Source organism: Haliaeetus leucocephalus, unplaced genomic scaffold (assembly GCF_000737465.1).
Source record: "Haliaeetus leucocephalus isolate CR32 unplaced genomic scaffold, Haliaeetus_leucocephalus-4.0 Scaffold229, whole genome shotgun sequence".
Taxonomy (NCBI): domain Eukaryota; kingdom Metazoa; phylum Chordata; class Aves; order Accipitriformes; family Accipitridae; genus Haliaeetus; species Haliaeetus leucocephalus.
Window position 1 is genome coordinate 6,622,031 of NW_010972665.1, and position 26,737 is coordinate 6,648,767.

General features: G+C 39.7%; 1 protein-coding gene across 2 annotated transcripts in view; it reads right to left on the minus strand.

Moving 5' to 3' along the window:
* Positions 1–12,928: 12,928 nt before the first annotated feature.
* RASGEF1A (RasGEF domain family, member 1A) overlaps positions 12,929–26,737 on the minus strand; it is a 23,502-nt gene continuing 9,693 nt past the window's right edge. The window contains exons 3-12 of one of the 2 annotated variants that reach the window (XM_010567843.1): positions 23,571–23,708; positions 19,966–20,187; positions 19,600–19,674; positions 19,272–19,364; positions 17,423–17,525; positions 17,056–17,135; positions 16,216–16,407; positions 14,558–14,681; positions 14,223–14,295; positions 12,929–13,161 (exon numbers count right to left, since the gene is read on the minus strand). In XM_010567843.1, the coding sequence (XP_010566145.1) occupies positions 13,137–13,161; positions 14,223–14,295; positions 14,558–14,681; positions 16,216–16,407; positions 17,056–17,135; positions 17,423–17,525; positions 19,272–19,364; positions 19,600–19,674; positions 19,966–20,187; positions 23,571–23,708 (1,125 nt within the window). In that variant the 3' untranslated portion in view covers positions 12,929–13,136. The remainder of the gene's footprint in view (positions 13,162–14,222; positions 14,296–14,557; positions 14,682–16,215; positions 16,408–17,055; positions 17,136–17,422; positions 17,526–19,271; positions 19,365–19,599; positions 19,675–19,965; positions 20,188–23,570; positions 23,709–26,737) is intronic. The other variant, XM_010567844.1, reaches the window with a different exon arrangement.

Consider the following 26,737-nt stretch of genomic DNA (forward strand, 5'->3'; position numbering starts at 1 on the left):
AGTTTGCTTCAAGAATTCTGAAGGCAACTAAAGATTTGAATGGTTGGCTTCTGAATAGCAGATATGCTGTGCAAATAGTTCTGGGCACTGATCCTTTTTATATGTACATAAAATTTGCCTTTATGTAACTTATTGTGGAGAACAGTGTACTGTATTGTACTTAGAGTGAAGAGAATGCATTGCAAGACTTCTTGCAATTGATATTCTCAGTATAATAAATGGAATTTCTGCATTTTAGAAATTGTTTTAAGCTGTTTCTTTGAAATAAGTTTGTACAATAATATTTTACAAGGCAGGTGACACACCGGATTCAAGTAATAGTATTTGCAGCGAGAAGTTCAACCAGCTCAGTTTTGTATCTCAAGTGAAATCTACCCAGACCAGATACGAAAGTGCGGAGTTAGTCCCCCAGACAACTTAAACTTATACCAGATGTTATCTTACTTCAAGATATGTTGGTGGTTCCTAACAAAAATAACAAGGTACCAGTGAGGAAAAGATTAAATACATAGGCATAATGATTTGGGGTAAAGATGTGAGTGCGACCTTCTGCTGAGACTCCAGCCCTTAAAACTTCAGCTGCTACTGCTGTCCTGGCTCTGCTGCACAAGAATAAGCATGAAAAATGCCTCTCATTGACACCACCACTGCTTGGCACATGCTGGGATGGATACTGAGGTAGTGCAGAGGTGTTACGCATTGCTGCGGCTCAGCCACTACCACAGAAGGATCCGGTTATCATGTTTTAGGAACATAGCAGGCTGCTGATGCTGATAGCCAGATCTCTTGCCTTCTGCTATTTTCCACTGAGGGGTTGTGCTTATCAGCAATGGTGAGGAAGGAGGACAGTGTCACCTGTCCACATCTGTGCGATCCAAAAGAGTCTACGGTGTCGATGCTGGAAGGCAATCAAGGAAGTCTGGAGCTGAATGCAGTCAACAGGAACCACTTTTGAAAATGTTTTTTCCATTCAGCATCCCGAGATGTGGAAGTGAATGCATTGGAGTTAAAAGGAAGTCAGAACTCTTAGAAATAGTTAATGTCAGGGTTGGGTATTGACACAAGTAGTCCAAATGACTGATTATTTGAGGGCTCCTGAACTTTCAGGGGCCCTTGCAGGCCTGGTCTTTCTCATGTTGTAGTTCAGCTCCCTGCATTAACTGCCTGTGTAAGAACATGTTGCTATGGCACACATCAGCTGGACAGCTCATTAGGAGCAGAGGCAACCATCACCTATTGCATTCGTTACAAAAGCCAGAGATGCTGCTATGCGCTGCGTGCTGTGTTAAGTCGATGCGAGGTACTTGCAGCTCAATGGTAGTAACAAGAGCAAGGATAATTTTAAGCATGGAATCTCCTCGGATGTGTTTTGCGGCTGCGTGGTACTGGATTCGGTATACATGCCTCACCATGTGCATCTGCGGGGAAGATGGTTTTACTGCTAACAGTCAATCTGTAGAACGTTTACAGCAGGAAAATGCTCGGCTCTAATACTGCTTTACAGGTTGTGGAGTAGCTTATTAGCAACTCTGACAATGGAAATCAAATCAGTTACTTAAAAGCTCTTACTCATGATTTAAAACTTGCACTTCCAGGGAATTATTACTAATCCTGTACAGTTCATGTTCCCTAATGACTTTACCATTTTACCTACTCATTTGTCTCTAAATTATTATATAATTAGATTAAAAATTATAAATAACTACGTCAAACTTACAGCTCTCAATTAAACCTTAAAATAGTTGGGGTTTTTTAATCAAAATTCTCAAGTGTTTTAACTTTTTCTTTTGGGGTAGGCTACAGGCTTTGACTATATAGCTAAAAAAAGATATCTAAAATTCTTAGTTTGGATAATGATTGTCCCTCAGTGAATTAATAGGTATTTTTTCAAAGTAAGATGCAACGTTTTTCTGTAAGCAAGGCCCTCACTGAACTGAGTTAACTGATGAATATTACGCAGGTGGATTATTTTGTTTATTTTAACAGGGATTCCCCAGAAGAGGACAGGATGCTTTATATATCCCTAGTAATCCCAAAATAGACAGAGAAAAGATTGAGACCTATGAATTGCAGAGAAAATGATTCTGTTCAGTGTACTGCTCCAAAAGTTATTCAGATTTATACAAATACATCATAAGATCACCACATGGCAACTGCCTTCCTGGTCCTCTTCTGCTTTTCATCATTCTTTGTCTGGGAGTTTTTCTGGCAAAAAGTCCTCTGGAAGTGCTTCACTTTTTCTTGCTCCTCTGCTGTAGCCTCGGGGAAAGGCATGGGTAGAGCCCATTTCAGGACTCAAATTTTGCAGTTGTTATCAGTTAACTGCTGCATTACCCCAGCTAACTGATCAAGTGTCTTCACTTCTGTGTGGCTGTGGATGACAGTGACACTTTAATTATGCTCCTGAGCAGTTAACGCAAAGCTGAGTCACTGACCAGCATTGGTCAGAAAAATGTCTGAATCTGGAGAGCAGTGTGTTTTCCCCAAGTTCTTAGCATACCTAAAAGAAATTATGATGTGTGCTGTATGAATATATTATACCCTGAAAGCTTGCATGGCTCTTTTCTTCACCTCTTTAAACCGCACATCATGTTTCTTGTACTATGGTTCATCTCTTTCTGCGTGCTACCTTCCTTATGAACCTAGTCTATTTTTTCTTTGGTGTGGCTCCTCTCTTAGGCCTTCCAACTCTGTGCCTTAAAGCCTTCAACCTTTTATAAGCTCCAGTCCTGGCTCTTGGGCGACGGGGGAGCCATGGGGGCTGACCGAGCGGCGGTGGGGCTGAGCGGTGATGCCTGGCAAGGGAGAGCCCAGGGTCCAGACCCTGCGCGCGGGACGGGGGCTGCCGGGCAGCGCAGGAACTGCTCTCTGCTATTTACTGGCTCTGAGAACTGGCTTTAAACCGCAAAGGACTCCGCTTCTGAACTCTGTACGATGGATTAGGTTTTTTTCTTATTTCTGTATTTGTCATAATATTTCATGCCGAAATACAGTAAACTGTTACGGCAACATGAAGTTCATGGCAAAAAGCAGTAATTTAAGACCATTACCCATAGCAGGTGTTTGACTGCACGCCATTGCTTCTGCTCCATAATGTGACTAGATCAGAAATAGTAGGATAAGCCTTTTATTAGAAAGTGAGTTTACAAGTGATTTCAGGAACCTGGGTGTATTGAACTTCTTTCTGACTGCATTTTGGCCGTGCATGTGATACGAGCGCATATGTTTGTATACAGCTGTGTAGCTGTTTTCCGGTTACTGCTGCGTGCTATAATGCAGGGTAGGTTTGCTCTTTCCCAATAAACGTGTAACTCTTCCTTGGAGGTGTTTGCTAACCGCATCCAAGAAAAGGAGGAAATTAGTCATGTTTCAAATATGAAAATCTCTCACTTGAATAATAAAATCTATTCTGTGTGTTGCTTTAGGCATAAATCTGGCTAAATGGCTGGAAAATGTTAGCTAAGTGCCTAGTCTCAAGCTTGTAACTGCCGGGGGGGGCGATGACTGCAGAGATAACTTTATTACCATGTGGATCCGCAGTCGTGTGTTGCACCTCAGGCTGCAGCCCGTGCAAAGGGTGCAGCTGCTGGGTCGGGCTGCAGGCTGCACCCTCGGCATCGCTGCCCTCCCGCTGGGGAGAAGCTCCCGCCAGCCGGTGCGTGCCTTCTCCCTGGGAGCCTTGGTCTGGGTTTGGAGTCTAGCAACAAACACGGCATTGAGTTAGTTGCCGGAGAAGTTAAGCCCCAGGGGTGTCTCTGTGCACAGAATAAGTTCAGTATCTTAGTTATTAATGCTCCAGCGTTGATCCTGAGTTGACATTATTGCTGGTCACCTCCAGCCTGAGCCCGTGCAAATGCAAAACCCATCAGGTCGACGGGCCAAGGCCCTTCGGTTGGAGCCACAGGCGGTTTCTGGAGAAAGGAGGACCATCGAGGTTTGAGTGGTGCGCTTGGGTTGTTACCAGTTGTCACGGCTCCGACCTGCACAGCTCCAGGGGGTCGGAAATGGGTGTTTGCCATGGACGGACCATGGCTGGCTCAGCGGAGGAGACCTGCTCTTGGCTTTCCCAAGGCGTGCTCTGCCTGCAGAGGGAGAATAAAACCCATGCTGTTCAGCTTGGGCTGCCTGCTGCTGGGGAACTGCAAAGATAAATGAAAATATTATGCTTTGGAGTCAGAATCACCTGTCTGCCCAGGGTCGGCGCTCAGGTTGCGTGGCTGGGTGTTGGGCCACGTCCTCCTGTTTTGATAGATGCTGTTTATGTAACGCACGTTTCCCATTTTTTTAAGCTGTGGTCCAAGTGTAAAAAAAGCCAGCTCTGTTTTGCTGGCAGAGTCACTGCATTTTAGTGTTAGAGTAGTAAATATAGTAACATTTGTTTAAATAGGAACATGCTCCACTGAATTGAGATGTAATTTTTTTTTTAGCTGTTCTATGCTATCTGTGTTAATTGTAACCTTTTCAAAGGAACTTGCAGTCTGTGGAGGGAGGGGGAAGTGTTCTTGATTAAGGGAAGTCAAAATGAGATTAGTTCAGGGCATACTTTTATGTTAGACCCTTTACAGGAATGAATTCAGGTTGTGCTTTTGAATTTGCAAACTTGAATTTGTTTAAAAATATATCATTCGATGGGACGAATAGATACTGGTTTGGAAAATCAGAAAATACAGATGGAAAAGTGGAAAAAAGTACAAGGAGATACTTAGTTCTGGGTCCACTGCATGCAGAAGAAAATACTTAGTGGCTTTTCTTTTAATTTCATAAAAGCCAGTGACCCTTTAGACTTTGAGATACACACAGCTATGAAACTCAAAACTTCTTTGTAAACTATAGTTAAGACTGGAGAATTCCATAAGGAGGGAAAGAGAAGTGATGGGTAAGCCCTAACTACTTGTATCTGAATGCAGACGTGTATTTGAACTGACGTTTTTCAGTGCATGCGTGAATAGAAACTTTAGAATTAAACTAAATAGCTTTTTGCTTTGTCAGATCAGTGAATGAAAGGAAAAGAACTTCAAATAGCCTTTAAAATAATGATTCAGCATAAATGTAGTAACTCATTTGACTACTGCACGGGTGTAATGATAAAAGCTTTCTGTGTAGCCAAGGTGGGTTTGGCTTTTGTTGCCTGAGGCACCCTTGCTGTGTGAGTGACCCCCAACTACATCTTAAAGAGACTGGTCATTCAGTTTTTACTCAGCTGTGAAGTAAAACAAGGAACATCAGGATATGGCTAAAGTTAAGCAGTGGCTGGTTCATGCCCCCACGATGCTCATCTCCTCCTCGCCAGGCCTGACTGCTTGCAAACTAAAGGGCTCCACCTCTTTCTTCACTGGAAAAGCTGTACAGCAAAGGAGACTAGGATAAAATGCTGCTTTTCGCATTTCTGTGGTTGCACTGGCTCTGCAGACCTCTGCTTTTATTGATATAGTATCAATTTTTCCAAACACATCACAACGAGAAGTGCATTTGGGCCCCATGGCTGTTGCAGTCACAGGGCAGTTGTGCAGGATACACCTTGCAGGGACAAGCACCCCCCCTGCAAACAAAATTCCCCTATGCTGGCTGACTTTCCAGGATCCAGACTTCCAGCTGTTGTAAATTATAGCATCGTGATTTCCTTCAGCCGCTGGTGAATTTGTCTCAGCTGAGAGATCGGTCCCACAGGTCCGCTAGGGAGGCGCAGAGCAGCACTACCCCTTAATGCCAGGTGATGCTAGAAGAGAGCTTTTGGGGCCTCACCCTGAGCCCCCTGTGAGGGGCTGCCTTTGCCACAGCTATTGTGTTTGCTGTAACGGTGGCAGCTGCACGCTTAATTAGGGCCTTGTGGAATAATTAGCTTTTCTCATTTGGTATCTGAAGCCAGCAGAAAAAGGTTCTCCTACTGCTTTCCCAAGCAATGTCGTCTCTCTCCTGGCTTAGAATAAGGTAAATGTTTTATTGAATTTTCTGGGATGTACTGCTCTGAGATTGCACCAAAAAGGGAATGGCTTTCAGTGTTTTAACATGGAGACCTTGTATGCTTCTGCAAAGGCTACGTTGTGCTGGGTTTGAAGAACAGGTGGTGTAGCTGTATGGCAGTACTGTGCAGCAAAAGTACTTCTGAATGGAAGGTAGAATGTTAAATAAATCCCTTCTATGTTTAAGTCTAAATGTTTGCATAAGCTTGTATTAAAACACAGTCCTGTTTTGGTTAGCTTAGTCCTGTTCTAGGATAAGTGAAGTAAGTCTCTCTAAACTTGAAATATGCCTAGGTAGGAGTTTGTGGTGATTCAACTTGTTTACCTGAGCTGCTGGAAGTTTGTATGTAGTGTGGTGAGTTTTTCAAAAGGAGCGTTTTCAACCCCAACAGTTTCAAGGTTGCCTTGTAGCTGTAGGACTTGTATGTCTCGTGTGACTTGTGTCTCTTGACCTACGTTCTCTCATCGTTCACTCTAATTGCTGTAAAACCCCTTTGCTGATGCAAGTGAACTTAGTTAAAGGTTTTATCACTTTTTATTACTCTCTTCCACAGGTAGAATGCTTCGCAGGCTGTACTTGAATTGCATGCAAAAGAGGCTGTTAACCCATTCCTGCCATTTGCAATGCCAGTGGCTTACCAAACTCTTTTTGAGCTGATTTTGTGTTTGTGGTCGTGTCCGATCTTAAATGCCACCATTTTTTGCAATTGCTTTGGCATCTGCGTGTCCGTGGGGGGTGCACGTGCTCTTCGCTAGCACCTGACTGGGCCCAGACTGCTGCTAAAAATGCTCTTTTAAAGAAAGAAAAACGTCTCGGGAATCAAATAAAACTTATCGTAAAGGCTACAAACCTGCCTCCGATGCTATGGCGTATGACCTGGGTGGCTCCTGCTGAAGGCGGTGGCAAGGGCGCCTGGGCAGCAGAGTCACTCAGGGTTGTGGAACAACTGGGGAGTTTCTCCCGCGCGAAGCTGTGGTGTGCGTTTGCACGGTGTGATGGATGCGGAGAAGACAGGAGGCGAAGCTGTGGAAACACGCGCGAACAGGCAGAGCGGTGGCTTTGGCCCGGGGAGAGCCTGAGCTCTTGCAGGGATTTCCTGCAGCCTTACGCAAGCTTAAGTGGCTTCTCGCTGACTTCGTTACAAGCTGTGGGGAAAATGATCATATTAAAGAGATAGTTTGAACAAAAAAAGAAAAACCTTTGAGATTGCTTGGTGCCCAGGTACGCCATGGAGGGGAGCTTAGCGAGAGATCAAAGCTTAGGCTACTCTGAGTGTGCAAGTTGCACGCTCTCCTGGGCCGTGCAGCTGTTGGGGAGGAGCTGGGATGGTGTTCTGGCCTGCAAATGCAGTCACGTAGAGTAGTTGTTGGGGTTTTTTTGTGTGTGTTTGCTTTTAAAATCTTGTCAGTTTGACTTTTTGGCTGCTGGGTTCCTGTGAAATTCTTCCTGGGCTACTTGGATACTGTGAAATTTCTGAGAAGTGAGATAAGAGGCATCTGGAAAAAAAAAAATTGGATTTGCTCGGATTTTTGGATTTATTTATTACTTGCTTGGATTTTATGTTTTTGAAGTGCTTTAGGAGTGATTTTTTTCAAATTGAGACAGGTTCTTCAGCACTGAGCTATAATGTCCACAGACATGAATAGTTTAATGCTTCATTAAATTCTGCTAGTGCTATATGTGTTAGACTTCAATCAAGTCAGTCATTTACAGCTGTGCTTGCTGAGTCCCCCAGTGCTCTGTTGCTGCAGTTGATGATACGTTGCACTTCTCCGTTTTAACAGATATCTGAGGAGGTGGAGTGTTGTTAGTAATATCTTCCTTGAATTGAATGTAAACAACTGGATGTTGTTTAAATATTTAAAAGGAAACTTTCAATGTCGACACTGCTGGATAGCAAGATTCTTTGAATTTAATAGCCCCCAGAATCAGAAGAGGCCTTAGTGTGCTCATGTGATAGCAATTAAAAAGATGTTAAGTCCTTTTCTGTCTGTGTAATGAGGTTCTGTTGGATCTTATTGGACTTCTGCCTCCAAACAGAATTATATTAATTTTAAGGTTAAGATATCTGCTTAATCTGAAGAAGCTAGATAAGATTTATAAAAGACTGGAAGCAAATTTCCACTAAATTTAAAGTTCCTTCCTCCCTGACCCAAATTAGGCGGGGATGTTTGAAACTGGTGCTTTGGCCTGTGTGTGTTTTCAGCTTTCTTTCAATCCTGTGAAATGGTCTCTGCACCTCGCACTGAGGTGGGGCTATTAACAGGAATCCTCTGCATGGCAACAGCCCTGCATTTTGGGTGTTTAGTTTGTGTTTTGGGGGTTTTGTTGGGTGGTTTTGGCTTTTTTTTTTCTGGTAGGTGCTACTCATGGTTTCAAGTAACTGTATACTGGTTTTGCCAAACAGTGTTTCTTACAGAACATTTTATATAGAAGTGCTTTTTCTTACTAGTTGTTAGAAGCCTAAGTGTTCTTAATATCTTAAGGTATTCATCCTGGTAGATCAGAAACAGTATATTTACTGTCTTAGTATTTTAAATTAATGTTCTAATTCCTGGTGGTTTGAATTTCTTCCTCATCACACTTCTTGAGGAGAAGGCAGAGTATCTGTCTGAGGCTGTATCAGCAGTCCCTGCATGACAGAACTTGAATTTTTAATATTTCATTATGAAATAAACTAACATCCCACAATTATTCTGCAGCAATCAACTGCATCCATTTTCTGTGCAAAAGCTGAATGTGGTATCAAGGAGCCACAAAAATGCTGATGTTAGAAATTGCTTACAACATTGGAAATACTAGAAACATTTAAATTCCTAGCTGTTATGAATAACATTATGGAAATGGCTACACTTTATATTGCACCTCCAAATTACTGCAGAAATACACCCCAAAATGTTGTTTCTCTCTCTTACAAAGCCCAAGGCACGCCTTGAGGAGCGGTGAAGGAAACCGAACCTCTGTTGGAGGCCTGTAGAGATGTGCTGAAACCTCAGAGCATACCCAGTTATCTCTGCCTTTCCAGGGACAAGCATGGAAGGAAGAATTTGAAAGCAACTATTGCTAATATTTGCATGCTCACTGGTCTGGAAACTTCCTCGATAGCATGCACTAATGGTTTAGGATAAAGTCTTTCTGCAACTTGATTTTTTTTTTTAAATATCTCACTCTGCATACAGCCATTTAATAGCTGCCAAGAACTATAAGACAAAACTGTGCTTCCACACGCTGTTTGCAGGCTTTTGTGGTTAGTTGGGAAGCTGGGGTTGCCCTGATAAAATTATATACATTGCAGATTGAAGAGGGAAGATCTGTCTGCGCCTCCTCAGAAGAATTACTGATTTGTCTCCAAAAGATGTACTACTAATATCAGTTGTCAGCTGACTAGTCAGTTGAATTTTGGTAAATTGAGTTTTTTGCTAGAAGAAAGCTGCTGCTTGGGAACTATTAACTTGATAAATCAAGTTGCTAACATAACTAAAGATACCTTACTGGTGCTGAGTTACTGCTTGTCATACAGTGCCGTGCTCTAATGGCAGTAAAGTGCCTGGAAAGCAATTTTATTGTTTACTCTTATGCTTGTGTAAATAGTTTATTTATCCTAATGACTGGATGGGACATAATTGGAAGGGAGTCTTCAAGGATGTTATACGGGTGTTAATTATGAGTGTAAACTGGCCATCAGGAAGACTCATCTGCTTGATCCTCTTAATGCTGGTAAACATCATTATCTTTTCTAATGAGCCATGATGACTGAAAGTAGTACTGTTCTACTCTGGGAGTCTGTTGTGGATGTCTGGTTACCAAAACAATTTCCCCAGAGAGTTTTCAACGGATTAAAAATGCTTACGGTACCTCTGGATCTCCTGCACTTGCAAGATCTAACATTTTTTTAAAGGCTTATATTCCTGAGAAAGGAGGTAGGTAGCACTGGGGCAGTGTGTTAGGAAAGCTGGATTCTCCTCACAGGCCTGTGCTTGTCTAGTCCCTATGTGACCTTGGAGAAGTGGCTTTGCTTCTGTAAAGTAGGGCATGAAAAAGGGTAGTGGTTGCCACCAAACGTCCTGGAGCGTTGAAATGTCAACAGAATCTTGCGACAGGAAACCTTGTAGTCTGCTGCTGCCAGCAAACGTTTCTGTGCTTTTCTGGTAAAAGGATAAATATGTGGGAGGAAAAAAACAAAATTCAACTCTTGGGACACGAAAAATGTTTTTACACAGTGGAACTGTTCATCACTTTCATTGAGAGAATGAATATGTTCCCTGGCAGAGACACTGTATCAAACCCATAAAATACTATTACAGAGAGCACATTAGAAGTAGCAGCATATTGTTGGCTTAGTGTTGCTCTTGCCTTTTGTTGAAAGATATTTAAATATTTCATAATGTATCTTTTTAAGTCAGAAAGTAACCTGTTGATTCATAGCAACTGTATTGCCTTCCACAGTTGGTTCACCTCGTTCAGCCGCTCGTTTGTGTCTTGATCCGTTTGCAAGTGAAAAATAAACATGGAAAAAGTTAAGCCTGGTTGAAGCAAGTTTTTTTTTATTAATGCAAGCACATCCAGTCAAACACGGAATATCCTGCTTTATGGTACAGCTTTATATTTAGCATTTCAGCTCAGAATAGCAAAACACAGTATTTAAGGAATGTATCAAACTGAGGGAGGAAAAATAAAAAGGAACCGATGTGGATACTGCATTGATTTCAAGTATATACTAGAACTGATTGACCAGTGAAGTGCACATTCATGTGAAAGCTTTTTTTATACATTTACAGAAAGTGTTTTAAAATTGCATTTCAAATATATATTTTTTCTTAAATTTTAAGCATCCCTTTTGAATTTCAATTACATAAACAAAGCTGATATACAATCCCTCTTATAGTGTCTGACAATGTTACTAGCTAGAACATCTCTGAAAGTGCAAAACACTGTAATAATACAGTATAAATATTCTTACTCTAATCCAGGGCTGAAGGTCAGTACTTCAGCACAGGAAAAATAGCAGCAGATCATAAGAATTATCCCTTCCCCTTTTCTGGGCTGTTACTGTTAACAGTATTCTACTTCTTTCTTCGTGGCATGACTTGCTTTTGTTTCTCTTTGATGTCAATGCTATGAGAATAGCAAAATGTTGATTTATCTCCCTTCCTTACCTCAACTTACTCTTCTAATTTTAAGTATTTGTCAAGGGGGGAGTGGAACAGGGAGAGAGGGAAGGCTCTTTAATTTTTCACTGTACTACAGGGCCAATACAGCAAATAATTTCTACTAAGTGATTGCAGATGCTATATGAAACAGTGGCACTGCTCTTGGTTGTAGGCACTCAGCAAGAAGAGTCTACTGGACTGGAATAAACCAGACCCTGGGTCCAGCAAGTCTTGCCCCTTCTTCAGTAGAAGGCAGAGTAAGATAAAACTCATCTACTTGGAGTTGATAATTTTTAAAGAAGCTTGTGCAGAAGTCCTCTGTGAGGCTCTATGAGGGAGGCTATAATCACTGTAAACTCTAGAGGGCCTTGTTTAAAAAAAAAAAACAAAAAAATATCTAATTGTCTGGCTGAAGTCATCGTCTTTACGAATATCCAGGCCTTAAGCCTTAAAAGAACAATTACTGGAAAGGACAGTAGATATTCATGGGTAATAATTTGTTCATTAGACAAAACAGATTTTAATCTGAGCCTTTTTTTTTTTTCTTAATTCAGAGATCGGGTGAGAAAGCAAGTCCTGAACTGTATATTTTTTCCTAGAAATGAATACCTTGAATCTTTACGTAGGCTCCTCAGGTGCTCACTTGGATAGCCAAATTAGGTCTAAACTCAAGACTAAAAGGAGAAATTAGAAATGGTAAGCATTAGCAGGTTTACAGATCAGTTCTAATTTTGGTACTGGCCCGAGTTCAGAAGTTTGACCAATTTCTTACAGTGTTTTCCCTTATATTTCAATGGGTTCTGGCCCACAGTTAATCATGGCTTGCAAAATATTTGAAAAAGCTTATATCATAAGTTGGTCTTTGCTTTAATTGTTTCTAAGTGCAGACAAGCATTTTCAAAGGAACCAAGGGAATTAAATAACCGGTTCAGTGGTGATGAACTCTTCTTAAGCTTCTTTGGAAATTTTAGCCTTAACTTCAAATTGGACATCTGAGTTTACTTCCCTCTCCCTAGCTCATGTATGATTTTTATTTTCCAAGAACTGTTTTGAAAAAAAATATTGAGCCTATTTTGCAGAGATAATCTAGGTTAGATATCCTTCTCTTAAACAAAACAAAAAAAATCCCTGATTTTTAAAAAGGAAAACACAAACTATTCTGACAGCCAGAATTTAAAGGATAGTTCCCAGAAATCTTAAAACTTAGACACGTGTGCATCTTCACACATGCACGCACACATACTCACACACAAACGCGCATCCCCCCCAGCAGTTACCCCATCTTACCTCTTTTAAATCATGTAACAAAAATATGTTTGCTGCACCATCAATGTTACAGGCAGGTATACTCTACTTCGTGTGCCATATTCTCCATTTTATTTAAAAAGTACATTGTAGCTGGTTTCGAGACATCCATATTTTTATTTTCTTTACTTCCAGTCCAGCGTAATAGAAGGTACTGATATCGTTTAGTGTACCTTGTAAGGCACTATTTTCTGATGTAGGAGAGGAACATGCTTACTGCAGATGTCTAAGGCCTTGACTCTACAAACACTAACACATGTGAGTGGTATCACTGATTTGAAAGAGACCCTTCACTTCAAAGCTAGAGAGACATGTTGAGTGTTCTGTAAGATACTGGTCCAATGGAGTATTTAACCTGAACACTGGCTTAAGTTGGGATGTGTGTTTTCATTTTTATTTATTCTGGTGGAAGTAATAAAAAATAAAAATTTAGATGCTGATAGAATAAGATCTCCCCAGGGATACCATCTCCCATGATACATTTCATCTCTGAGAACAGGGCCCTGCCCTTATATTTAAAATAAAAAAACAAAACCCTTCACTTAAGTGCCTTAAGGTTGACATGTGAAATATTTACCACATTTTATTTCATAAAAGTTACTGTATATACAAAACAGACCTCAGCCAGTGAGGTCTTTCTTAGCTCAGTCCAAGTCTTTCACGCTGTAAAAACATGTTCATTCGATGTGCTTCAAAGTCTGCAGATCAGATCCAAAAATCTCAGGCTCTATTAAGCAGAGTTGTCCTAGAAGAAGTAGTAGTAAAAAAATAAAATCATCTCTTCTATCGTGACAAAAAGTTTTACAGTTTTGGTAAAGGTTGGCAATAGATCTATCTTGCATCGTTAGCTGGAAGCCTTTCTTCAAGGGATAGATTTTCAACTGCTATAAACTGGAATACATCTATGAATTCCAATAAAGATGCTGACTTTAATTTAAACAAAAATGTAACTTTCGTAACATTACTTCAGGCCCTTAAGATGCTCTTGGGCAAATAACATATGTTCTTCTGTCATCCTAAACTATCGCTTGCTGAACAGCATCAGATTTGAATGCAAGGTGTATTGCATGGGTGTCACAAGTGAAAAGCTTACGTGGACTTCCTATAAAACAGTGGGATCAATGGGAAACAGTGTCTTGTCTAGGACAATACAGTCATAATGTAGCTCAACTGCGGCTCAGGATAAATAGGCGGCTTCATTCATTCTTTATCTGGTACAGATATGTCAAATCTAAATGTTTAACATATTTACAAAGGTCTAAATCTCTCTTTCTGCCTTGCCCTTGGTATTAGAAGAAATCTCATCTAAATTAACTGATCTTATGTACATGGAAGAGGTGCTTCCCCCTCTCAGAGGGAGGGAGGAGTCATTGAGACTTTCTCCCTTAAGAGTAGGCTGAAAATTAGAGTATTCATGTAAAATTTCATCCTTTTATAAGATTTGTAAGTGTGTAGGTATGATAAATGATAGCACCTTTTGGTGTCTCTGTATATTTGTTCCCCTGAGAAAAGCATGTCTGAAAACTGCCACAAATGTAGATTCTTTTACTGTATTTGATAGCCTAAACGAAGCATATTCTTTCGTAGTCCCAGCAGTGATCTTGCTGCCTGAACTGATCTGGCTGGAAAAGCTGTATCAAAATCCAAGCCCTATTGAATTTTTTCAGATTTGAATTATGAGGAAAAAATAATTATATTTGGGGCAAAATGGTCTTAAGCTGTGTATGCAAATAGGAGGGAGGAAGCTGATAATCGCATGCCTGTGTAGGTCTGCAAAAAGACTCATATTCTGAAGAAGTTTAATACCTGAGTGTTTTCCAGCTGTCTTTTTCCATGTGGTTTTCTGGACCTTCACTTTCAAAGGATGCAATGAACAGAGCTAGTAAATAAAGTAAGAACAATCAGATATATGGGTTCTTTAACTGGGGAGGGTGGGGGGTGAACCAACAAACCCCAAAAGTTACAATATAGTGGGTGTAACTTAGCAGACTTCATAATGACATTTATTCTCAACAGAAGCCAATATGGAAGTGATGATACATACTTATCAAATATTTTTTTGCATGTTAATTTTTCTGCATATTCTGTCTGCATTTCAACAAGTAGGAGGACTCACTATAATATTCAGTAAAGGATTTTACCTTCTTCACTATAAATGGGTGCTGTGAGTAGATAGCTCTGGATCTTCTTGTCTTTTTCAAAAGGGCACTCAACCTGCTTCCATGTCAGGAAATCATGAATCTGTCTTGAAATTTCCCAGAATTTCTGCATGAGGTAGTTAAACAAATATGATTTTAATAATATTCTTTTTCTTTCAAATGTTAGTTGTTTTGTTTCAATTTTGGAGCCTCTCAGTCTTGTTCTTATTCATACCTCTTCTCTTATCCCTTAGTCTTCTTCCTTGTTATCCTTTCTTCTTACTTCTCCCTTCATCTCCCCCTCTTGCTTCTAGTTCCTCATCAGTCATTAGCCTCTCAAGTTTAGAACAGTGTATCCCTGCTAACTACTTGGTCTTTTGCATTCAATTCTTTTAATCATCAACCTTTTCATATATAATAAAGTGCTATTGGCCTGTTTTCTGTGTTGTATCTCTAAATTAGCCTGCGAGTGGAACTGGTCAGTAAATAGTTTTTATTTACTTTTTACATTTGCAACTTTCAACCTAAATGAAATGTGACATATCTGATTTTTTTATAAAGCACTTCTTAAATTTAAGAAATAATCAAAATAACATATAGAAACTATAGATATCCTTTCCTTCCTAGGATTTTAAGGCATGCATAATTGCTTAGGGTTTGTCTTGTATGTTCTGTGTGCCACCCTCCCCTTATCCAGCCTTAATAATGGCAAAAAACTTCAAAAGTACTTTTGACAGGCTGTGGTCTTTTGGACACGTATGTTTATCAGTCAGGGAGAGAGACTCCAAAAGCTGTAGAAAATCCCTTGAAGACCTGCTAAATACCATTTGCCGGTTGTGTGTAGTGTTAATAGCTAGCTAACCTGATGAGGTTAAATCAGCTAATGCTGATGATTTAGGGTGAAGTTACCTATTACAATTTGGTCAGACAGATATGATGGCTTGCTGCCACAGAAAAGCTTACTTTCCATTCTTTACTGCCTTCCACTTCTCCCAATCGCTTTTAAACGTAAGGCAGGGTGCAAGGCTGAGGAGCAGCCATCATACGTGGTACACTAAAATTCTTAGGCTTCTTGATTTCAAGTGCTTTCCTTTATTTTTAAGTGTTGCATGAGTACAATGTTCCTTGAAGAAACTTCCCTTTCCAATTAGCTAACATTAGACTATTTCTGTATTACTTAAGTAATTTTTAATGCTGGAGGTTTGGCTTCTGAAATTCTTATTTTCTTTTCAACTTTTTTGTGCATCAGTTTTGGTAACAAATTAATATTATTCCAATCAGTTGTGCTTATGTGAATTGTATGTTTTGCAGTGCATCTGTCCCATTTCATGTAAAACTAACAAAAAATAATCTCTATTTCAGTACATTTTAAAACTAATCTTTTAACTGAAAGCAATTGCATTCCAGCACTTTTATGGATTCTGTTCTGTATATGCAATTGTGGGTCTGCTGGATATGTTATATAAACATGGCAACTGCAAGCACTAGCTTTCACAGAAATTTGAAATCATTTCCCCTAGAAAACGATACTGCTTTATGTCTAGATCACAGCAGTGCTGAAGAAATTGGTAATATAACAAGCTAGAAGTTCAAAACTGGCAAACATTTGTAATGTACAATGTTTAACAAGCATTACAGTTTCCATAATAGCAAAGTCCTACCTTGAAGTTTATCTGCCCATTGGGCAAGCGGTTCGTATGTATTTTGTGCAGAAAGTAGATATCTTTAATAAACAGGTTGAAAACTGGGATGACTATTTTCTCTCGATTGCTGTTGGCAGTCTGGGATCGCTGTGCTGCTCCTTGCAGGGCTGTGCGGTAATTACAAAAGTTGCTGGATGGATCCATGTGATGCTGTTTTTATGGGGGGGGGGAAAAGGCAGTCAAGTAAAAAAGCTTTGATCTAACCATCAGACAGTTCATTCTTTATGAATTCATTGGGCCCCTTTTTAAACTTTATCTTGATAGAGTACTTTATACTAATTAGGTCTGGATTCAGGTTTTTCTAACTTCAATCTTGTTTGAAAGGAGGGTTCTGTACTGGCTTTACATGCTTTGCTATGCTTTGCTTCAGTGGTTAATGGAAGACTGAAAGGAAATGATAAATAACTATCGGGGAAAAAACCCAAAATTCTAACTTGCTGTCACCAATCTTTCTGATGACAATTTCAATTAAGTTTTGCTTTCATTCAGCTCTCCACTAGATGGAGTACTCTAATTAGTTTTAAGGGCAGCAAAACAGCATTCACTCGACTGAAAACTACCTTGATGTTAAATTGGAAAAAATATGCTAGGAAGAAATAACCTAAAGAAAACTTGCAGCCACTTTTCTCTGCAGGCAAGTAGGGAGTCTAAAAATCAGGAAATGTTCTGCCTAATGTTTATATGCTGGTGACCACTGACAGAGGTGCCTCTGTGACCTTTGACTTAGTAATTCCACAGCAGAGGTTTGGATGAAACTATTTGGTAGATTTCTATATAAAGTCTAAACTTTATACATACCTCTAAAACATCAAATTTGGCTGTTTTGACCTTGGACCAAGTTTTCTTTAGCCGTGCCACAGGACTCAAGTTCATGCCAGCTGAATGGAGAGAGAAGAGACAAAGAAAGAAACAACTGAGTTGAAAAAATATAGGGCTAACTTAACTGTGTTTATGTATCAGCACCACACATTTTGGAAGGCAGTTCAGCTTGACAAAGGTTGTAGCTAACGCTCACCCACCCATACGTTAATCTGTCACTGGTACATACTGCCCCTGTAGAAGTGTGCATGCTGGTGTGGTACCCCATGTAGGGCAAGTATGAGCATAGTCTTGCCAGTCAGATTGTAAAATGGAGTGCCTTTTGTCATCTGTTAAGGATACTCACAGATAATAGCCATCATTGAGTTGAAGTTTCCAATATTGAAGCATTCTCTTGCCACATCAATGAAAAATTCCACCATTCTTGTACGCTGCTTTTTCTTTACAACCTGAAAAAAACTAACATCCGTTAAGAGGGAAGGGATGGCCTGAATTTTGGATGGGATGTTCAGTCAAAGGCATTGTAACAGGTTGATTGAATAGACATTTCAAAACTTTGTCCAGCTAAATCTTATGACGATACAGGCCTGAGGGTATTTTGTTAAGATTAATTTTCAATAAAATAGCAGAAGTATTTGTGCTACTATCAGTTATTTGTCTAGTTGTGGGGGAGTGTAAACTTTTGTTTATACATAAAGTTCAATGTCTTGGGGAATCTTGTATAAACAAGCTGGACACTGTCAGCAATTTCCTGTTACAGGAAAAGAGAGAGATCATGAAGCTGCTGTCAGAAAGAATATATGCAAAAAATTTAAACCTCTGAAGAAGTGGGGAGGGCAGTGGACAGACTTAAGATCAGGGGCACATAACCTGAATGTGAGAGAGGACAATTGCCATGTCCCGATTTTCTCATTTTACTGTGTATACTCTTAAATAACTTCTTGAGAGCAGGTAGTGATGATGATCAAATATACAAATTCCCACACATGCAAAGGATCTAGCAAGTGATGCTGAACATCATCTTTGCAGATGTTTTTATAAATGGCAAAGCAAAATTAATATATAGCACTGTCTCTAAACTCCATTTCCAAAAGCCATCAATTTTTAATTTTTTTTTTTAAAGCTAGTATTATTGCCTAGATTGCATTCATTCATCAAAATCCTTTCCATATTTAGATCTAGAAGCTTGGTCTGGCTTATACAAAAATAGCTCCTGAGTGGCGACTGCAGGCTACTTCACCAGGGAATTCCCTTTTTCTAAAAACCCTCTTACCTAAATACTTCAGTTTCTGTGCCATATCAAAAGAAAATGGTTCAGTAGTCAATGGCTTGGCTTATCCCTTGGTATGCTAAAACCTTTTGTTTGACTGGTTTACTAAATGTATTAGCCATACCAGCCAGCTCTGGAAGATGTCTTGGTATGGTTTTGTAATAAGTTTCTGTGAGAGCAGGAATCTTAAGAGATTAGGATCAATGCATCGGACTTCATGAAACTGCACTAGGCATCTGGATTTCCACAGAAGGGCTACTGACCAAGCAAGAATGCAGAGAAAAATTCCCATTTGGTAGAATTGGTGCATATTAATAGGAATCTAAAAAGACAGAGAATACACATGGGGTTGGGGGGGAAAGGGCATTTCTGGGGCAGTATACCTTCCATTTCTTTGCTTATTATGTGACAGAAGTTACTTTAATCTCTAATAAGGCTATTCTCCCTCTCTTTGTTTTTTTTTTAACCTCTCTGGTAGTCTACTTTCTTTCCAGACTTATGAAGAAAGTTTATTCCTGATTTTTGTATAAAAATGAATATATGACAGTGCTAATGATATCTAAATGCATTGGAAGGACAGCTGTTTATTGGTAAATCTGCATTTAAAGATGAGTATCTTTGAGAATTTATGGATGTATTTAAAAAAAAAAAAAAAAATCCAGAAGAGCTAACTCAAACTCCACACAAGTTCTGTTTTGCTGCGTGACTAATGCTACTACAGAAGCTACACAAAACTAGAGAATATATGCAAAGCCAAACATAGCCATGAACTCTTAATCATATAAGCATGCAAATAATTTAATGCTTGAGTAATGCCATTATCTTTAATTGCACTGCTAATGTTCAAATCTCTATTAGGCCACTGTCTGCCTTTTGTCCTTAAGGCCAGGATTGCTTTGCTATCTTGTTTTCTACAAATACCTACCCGACAAATCTCTGTAGCCACCAGCATGCTGAGACAATTGAACCAATTGTCATAGGCCTCCAAATTATATGTTTTGGTCACATCACCTCGGCACTGTAAGAGAACAGTCCACATGTTCATCCTATTCTGTTTCATGGTAAAGTCAACATAACAAAGGATAAACTTCCTTTTCATGTCTTGATAAAATCTTGTTGGATATTTTTTAAGGCACGAGCTTAAAGAAGGTTAGAAAATGTCAGCCTTTCTTGCACAGGGTATACTCGAATTATGGAGGTTCTTTACCCTGGTTATTCTTTGTTTCTTTTTCCCTCCATACCCCTTCTCGTACCTTGTGATTATCCAGGGAGTCCATGTGGCTGACAATCTGCATCAGATCCTCTGGGTAAATGTTGCTCACCCTTTCCTGTGTTTGGAGAGATGAGAGATTGTCACTGTACAGACAAACAGGTAGTTCAGTGAAAAATGCATCAATAAAGCCAAAGTTAGGAGAACATTTTGGTAACTTTCATCTTCCCACAGTGTTGATGTGTGAGGTATTTCTATCGGTGTACCTAATTGGTCTTGTTCATTACTTGGTATTTTTTGATTAAAACATCGGAGGCTTTCAGTGAAGCCATAGCAAAATTCGTATTGATGAGTATATTAATATTTAGTAGATGGAAAACAAAATAATTCACACAAATTAGTGTCTCACCAGTTCAATATAGGTCAGCTGCTGTGCCAAGATCAGAGGGTCACAGCACACACTCAGGATGTCCTTCTGAGTTGACTGTGGCTTGGTTTTGAGGATGGTGCCTTTGTCAGTAACAGGTTGCCGGAATTTCTCTCTGATTTCCTGGTACTGGCTCCGTGCAGAGAGGGCCATCAGGAGATTCTGTGTCATCTGGCTAATGATCTTTTTCACTGTTCCATTTTCCTAATCAAAAGGCAGAAACAGTGACGGCTAAAAACCTTTAGCTCTTGCAGACGCAGATTGCCAAAGAATTTCTGACTGGGAAAAATAAATGCCTATTATCCTTTTTTCTTTCATCTTACCTGAGCTGATTGTCCTGTGACAAATGAGCTTGTCCTAACTGCCCACACAATTTCATAACGACATTGTTATACCTGCCTGTCTTCTCAGCTCTGTTCCACTTGCTTGGCTGGTCTGCTCCTTGTGGCCGTTTTTGGCTAGTACCCCATTTCGAAGGCATCTTGGATCCTCTGTGTACCAAGTGCCAAAAAGCTGCCTCCTTGTTCTGATCAGACCCACTATGATCAGGTCTATCTAGCCCAGGCAGAATCCAGGGAATTCACTTCATGTCCAGGAATACACCCCTAGAATATCATGGCTTGGCTTTGAACAACTATAGCATCCAAAGATTTAGGTAAGAGCACAGTATACATTATGTTCTTGGATAACTAAAATGCCTTTCTGTTCATCAGGTACAGATTTTAAATGTAGGCTCTATAAGGATACATACTGGTAAAGCCACAGAAATATAATCTATCTGCTCAGTGTTTTGACAACAAAGGCAAGCTGAATTCTTTCTGCCATTGATTGTTTGTGTCCTATAGACATTTCTCTGAGATCAACCCTGAAGAGCTAACTTGATCACTTTCCTAATCCTCTATCCCTCCTGTTACTGTTTTAAATGACCCAGGTCCTCTGACCCTGTTCTTCCTGCTACTGGAAAAACTACTTCTACCGAAGACAGTCCTTCTCTTTCCTACACAATTGTTCTCTTGCTTTCATGCAAATTATTTTTCTTGATGTTAGCCACAAGGTTAACCATTAGTTTACAACATGCTGTGTTGGTTTCTGCCAGGCAACTGGGTGCACTACAAAGAACTGCAATGAATCTGTGATCATTCAAAGAAGCCGCTAATGTGCAGTGATGACTGAAATTACGTAGCAGATGTGAGAGACGATGACTACCGAATACTTGTATATTGCATGCTATAATTAAGCAATAATAGTGTCAGAATGTTGCTTTACAAGGCAATAATATGACTCCCAAGTGAAATCAAATGAAAAGCTGAAGGCAGTGTAGCTCATCTTGAGGCAACTGGCTTACCGCTCAACAGCAGCTCTGATATTGTGCTACAAGTGTTCAGAAATGCCAAGGGAGCATCGTGGGGGACTAAAATAAAGCGCTAATTCTGCTCCCTGGTATGCTGAGCTTCCTATTAGAAATCATTTGACTTCAGCTGCTATGCCTGACTTACCCATGTGGCTGGGAGGAAGCAGACTTTCTGGATATGGATCATAGAGAATCAAACTTGAAGGCAGGTGAAAGTATCACAGGTATTATGTGAAAGTGAACAAAAACCGCAGTGACATGAAAAACTATGGCTTAATTAAGCTATTGTGAATTTATTAGCATCTTAATACTAGACAAATGCCCTTAGAGTTTTAGCAGTTTCTTTTCATTGCTAGTCTTACTGTGTGTTTTCTTACAAGTTTGGAAAATAAGTCAATGAGTGTATAATAATTTGTCCTTCTTTTGAGTTCAAGCAAGACATTTGTACTTCATTTGGGGCGCAACCCTGGCTGTAGTTATTTGGTGTGCTGTCCGATAGCACTAGGACAAGCACCTGACAGCTTTGTGTGAGTTTTCAGTTGACTTTCTAACCTATGTATGGAGTATAGTGTCCTACGGGGATTTGGAAAAGCTTTAAAATACAAAATAAAACCCCAAGCCATTACCATAATCCCTTGCTGAAGCACAATATTGGTAGTTTGTTGTGGTAACAACACTGAGAGCAAGAGCTGCTTTTTGTCAGTGTCAAATTATGTTTCCTAGGGGTCAGATGTGGCATAGCTCTTTGCTGATCAAACTTGACTTGTAGCCTTGTTAAGGGGATAAATATGGTGATGCTGTAATTAATGGATGTCATCAGATGCCTCAGAGACCAGAGCACTGAGCCACTCCACAAAGACGTGGTTTTCTCAGATGACAATTTATTCATACATAACAGAGTGGGAGGGAAGGGGAAGAGAAAGAAAGGCCACAACTTCTTTCTAGTTCAAATAGACAAATTAAACACTAAGATACAGACGCTAAATAAAACCTCTGCCAAGTTCCCTTTCACAGTAGCATCTCTGCCAACACACACCTCTTTGCCCTTGTCTACAAAGGGAATAGAAGGCCTATTATAATCTTATTTCCTCTTCCCCTCCTACTAAGGCACTGACATTTTCATAGTAGCATCCAGGTAAACAGCTTTGCTGATGCAACGAAACTGACATGCTTCCTTTTGGCAACTTGGTAACACCTAATTGTATTGTGTCCTATCACTGATTCATGAAGTGCTGTCAAACCTGTTGTTCTTCATTTTCTCTGTACCTGAATCAACAAAAACACATAATACAATTGTCTTCCTGTTTCCTGCTAATTGTTCTCAAAAATATCTTGAAGTTGTGGGTTTAAAAACAAGAAGCTTCTACTTCTACAGAAGTAAGCCTTCACATTCATACAAACACTTTACAATTAATTCCCTTGCAGTTCTTGATTATATCCTTCCTTCTGTCTATTGGTAATTATAGTGACTTTCTCAATGGGGAAAGAAGTGTAGGCTTTGAAGTGTTGAGAGGAAAAAAAACCAACAAACAATAATCAACAAAACAAAAAACCCAGAAAACTAACAGCCCTTGTTTTATTTATTTGAATTTGCTTTATCCATTTGCTTTAGAAAACTAGATCTCAGAAAAGACTTTTCATCATAGGCTAGAAACTCCCGAGCTATTAAGACTGGTGATTGACTAGCTAGCAGAGCTCAAATATAACTTTCTCTGTGGAAATACTGTGCATGTCACCTGAAACATAGCAACAAAACAGTTGCTGATTATTGTTAGGAGCTAGGAACAAACTATTAAACAATAAGCATGTTCACCTTGAGCAAGAGTACATTTGATAGAATTAGTTATATATCTTGCGGGACTTACATGTACAGGGTAGTAACAAAGTACAAAGGATGGTACATAATTCATGATGAAAGTTAACTACATTGTGCCATTATAGTCACTGTTCTTTCCTTTCTCTTTCTGCACCACATCCCTTTTTCACATCATTTGTGACTATTTTGTCTCTTCCTCTTACACTTGGTGATTATACATAGACAGTTTCTGCTAATGGACTGTTAAGTTCACTGCTCAGCCCGTGTCTTGCAGTTACACTGACAGCAACTGCTGCTGTAGTCCATTTAGAAAATACTGCATGCAGGAGCAAGAGTTTGTATATAATACGATAAGCTATATATAAAGGTTGACAAATACTGCTTTACCATTTAATGCTTTTTCTCCCCCCTCACCCCTACCTCATCACATTGCGTGATCCTGTGAGCAATCTCCTTCAACTCTTTCATGGATTTTTCATCTTGGAAATCGTAGGGGAAAGTTTCAGTCCATTCCTTCAGGAGCTGAATGATTTTGGCAGCGAAGGATTTTAGCTTTGCCTAGAAAGAAACGAGTTGATTACTGACCACAGACCTTTCTGACTGCAGAGTAAATTAGCTGATGACGGCTGACATAAAACTAAAGACACCCATGAAAATACTTTGCATTAGTAGAAGCTGAAGGGGATAACAAAGAACATATGTAACTGTGAGCCAGATTCCTAAATAGTATGATTTAGCCTGCTCTCATGATAGCTTGGTAACGTCTCTTACCAAACACTGAAGATATTTTAAATGTTAGTTGTGTAAAGCTAGAAAGATGACAGAATAGTTTAAGTGACTTATTTGACTGAAGTCAATGGGACTTAAGCCGATTTATGCTATCTGAGGCAGCAGTACCTTAGCGTTTGAATTCAAATGCATATAAACTGCAGCATTCTACCAAGCATCTTTGATGAGAAGCATTCACAACGACATTTTTGTTCTGCAGAATTTATCAGACCCTCCAGATTAAGCTGTATATTGAGATAAGTGAATGACAGGAAAGATGTGTGTGTTCTCTCCATGACATCTAAAACAAAATGGACTTTGTAAATAAAAAGTATTGGATCTTACTCAAAAAGCTATCAACCACAGAAAGGGGAGGGAGAGCTATTTTCTAAGTTCTTCTGTTACCTATGAATCTTCTAAGGCTTTTCATCAGTTAAACCTGAATTGGATGCCAATTACTCTACTGTCGTAGCAACAGAGAGCAGCATCAGTAAATCCAAGGGAGCACTTGTAAAATTGGGAGTGAGAGTGCTAAGAACACTTTTAATGAACAAGAAGAATCAAAACTTAATTCAGGTTATATTTATCCTCCCACCCAACTTGTGATGCACTGAGGAAAGAGGAAGTTTTCATTTGTGTTCACCTCCCCACTTGTGTAAGCTACAGAAGTCCCGCTATGCTGCAGTTCCTTCTCCCCACACACAGTGCCCTGTTCTCATTGCACTCTCCATCAGCTTCTTAGGGGTTACAGAAGGTGACTTAGCATGTGAGTGTCACTACAGGAAATTGGTGTATTTTCTTTTAAGACTAATAGAGAATGTCTTCCAAGAATTGGTAGGAACTCCTGCCAAAACATCATCTGATCATAGCATGTCCCAGTTTGTTTAATCAAAGCCAAAAGTCAACAAAACTAAGCTATCTTTTGCCTTTTTTTTTTTTTTTCCACCTCACTGGTATATGGTCAGCAGGAATATTAATAAGAACTTTGAAGTTAAAGCATACACCCTTGAATCCTCAATGTGTAAATGAGCCAGTGCTCCTTGGAAGTCTGAAGGGAATTTTCTAGCTTTTTTTTCCACAGCTGCAAACTGCATTCTGGTAGCATGCTTTTTGTAGCTGTTTTTACTGATAGCACTTAATTGATCCTGCTAGTGAGAGAAGTACAGAATAGTTGGATAGTGAAGGCAAAAAGAAAACATCACCATTCTCTTTGTCAGCAGTAGGCATTCCTGCAAAGCAATATCTGCCAATGCCACTCCTGTGGAGCCCAGCTTCAAGGTATTTCTAAACAGTGTGGGACAGGGTTCCAGATTATTGTTGTCTGCCTTGGGGAGAAGAAAATTTATACTTTGCTAGGAAATGCATGGAACCTGACATTATTAAAATAATAGTCTGTAGGTGGTGATGGAGAATTTATTAGGCAGGCAGTGTGCTTCCATTCAATTAAACTTAACAGGTATGTGCCCGTTCCATTTTTGTTTACCAAAAGCTGCTACAGAACTGTTTTTTGGTCTTAATTATCCTGACTATCCTTTCTTTTTAACTTTTGAAACTGAAAAAGGAGGGATGGGGGCAGGAAGGTTCCAAAACCCTTTCTTAGGCCATGGCAAGTATCTCCATATGAACACTGATATCCCATGTATCTGCTTATGAGTTGCTGGGGTTTGCTTCCTTCATGATGGAAAACTAGGCATCTGTTGCAAGACAAACTGCAAACCATATTACTCTTTGTGTAATTACCCTTTAGGTGTAAAACAGCTTAATGTTTTATCAGATGCTTTTAATGTTCATGAAAATAAGGTATGCTTTCCGAGAGCAACACTAAAAAACATTAATATAGCAAAACATGAGATTCCTGTTTCATGTGCAGTCTGATGAACCCCAAAGCTGCGTGACAGGCTTGATGCATATATTGTGTGATAACCTAGATAGAAATCACACAGATATGTGGGTAGCAGCACGCGTTTTCCGTTTTGTCATGGTTGCAATAAACCTACCAACCTACTTATTCTGTAGTCCTACTCCAGACATGAGCCTCCCCTTGTGAGGCCTAACACAGAGCTCTCTGGAGTCTAAAGGAATAATTCTCCCACAAATATTTCTTTGAGAAGAAAAATACTTCTATTAATTTAAGTACTGTGGATCAGCCCTGTTCTGCATGAGACAAGACAGACAGGACTGAGAAACAGCTACCAATTAGAAAGGAAGGCAATAGCAGTACTGTGCTTGTAGGAAAGGGAGGTTTAATGAGAATGACCTGGTTATGAGTATTGTTTTGATTTTTTAGTTTTAAAAAGGAGAACTTATTGGTAACAAAAACTGAGGGAAATCATAATTTCTGAAGGGACTTATGTATTCTGAGATGGGCAAGACAAGCTTAATAGAAATTAACTTCTTTCTCTTTTTATTTCTTTATTCTTTAGCTTTTGGTTTAAAAAAATACCTTCAAGCTGCAGAAATAATGCACCGCAATTTTAACAACAGGTTTTTCCACTGAATAATACTATACAAGTGCTTTTTTCCTGTGACAATCTTGTTTGGGTCTTTCCAATCTCTAATGCGCTGATGGAGAGTTAAATTTTATCCTTTCTGGTCAAGCTTAACTACTGACTTGTATATTATAACTGACGTCTTAAACTGTGAAACCCTTCTTTTTTATGAGTGGCCAAAAGGACTCTAAGCAGGCTCCAAGACCTCTGTCGTGGTTTAACCCTAGGCAGCAACTAAGCACCGCACAGCCGCTCGCTTGCTTGTTCCCCCACCCAGTGGGACGGGGGAGAGAATAAGGGGGGGGGGGGGGGAGATGACCCGGCGGTGGT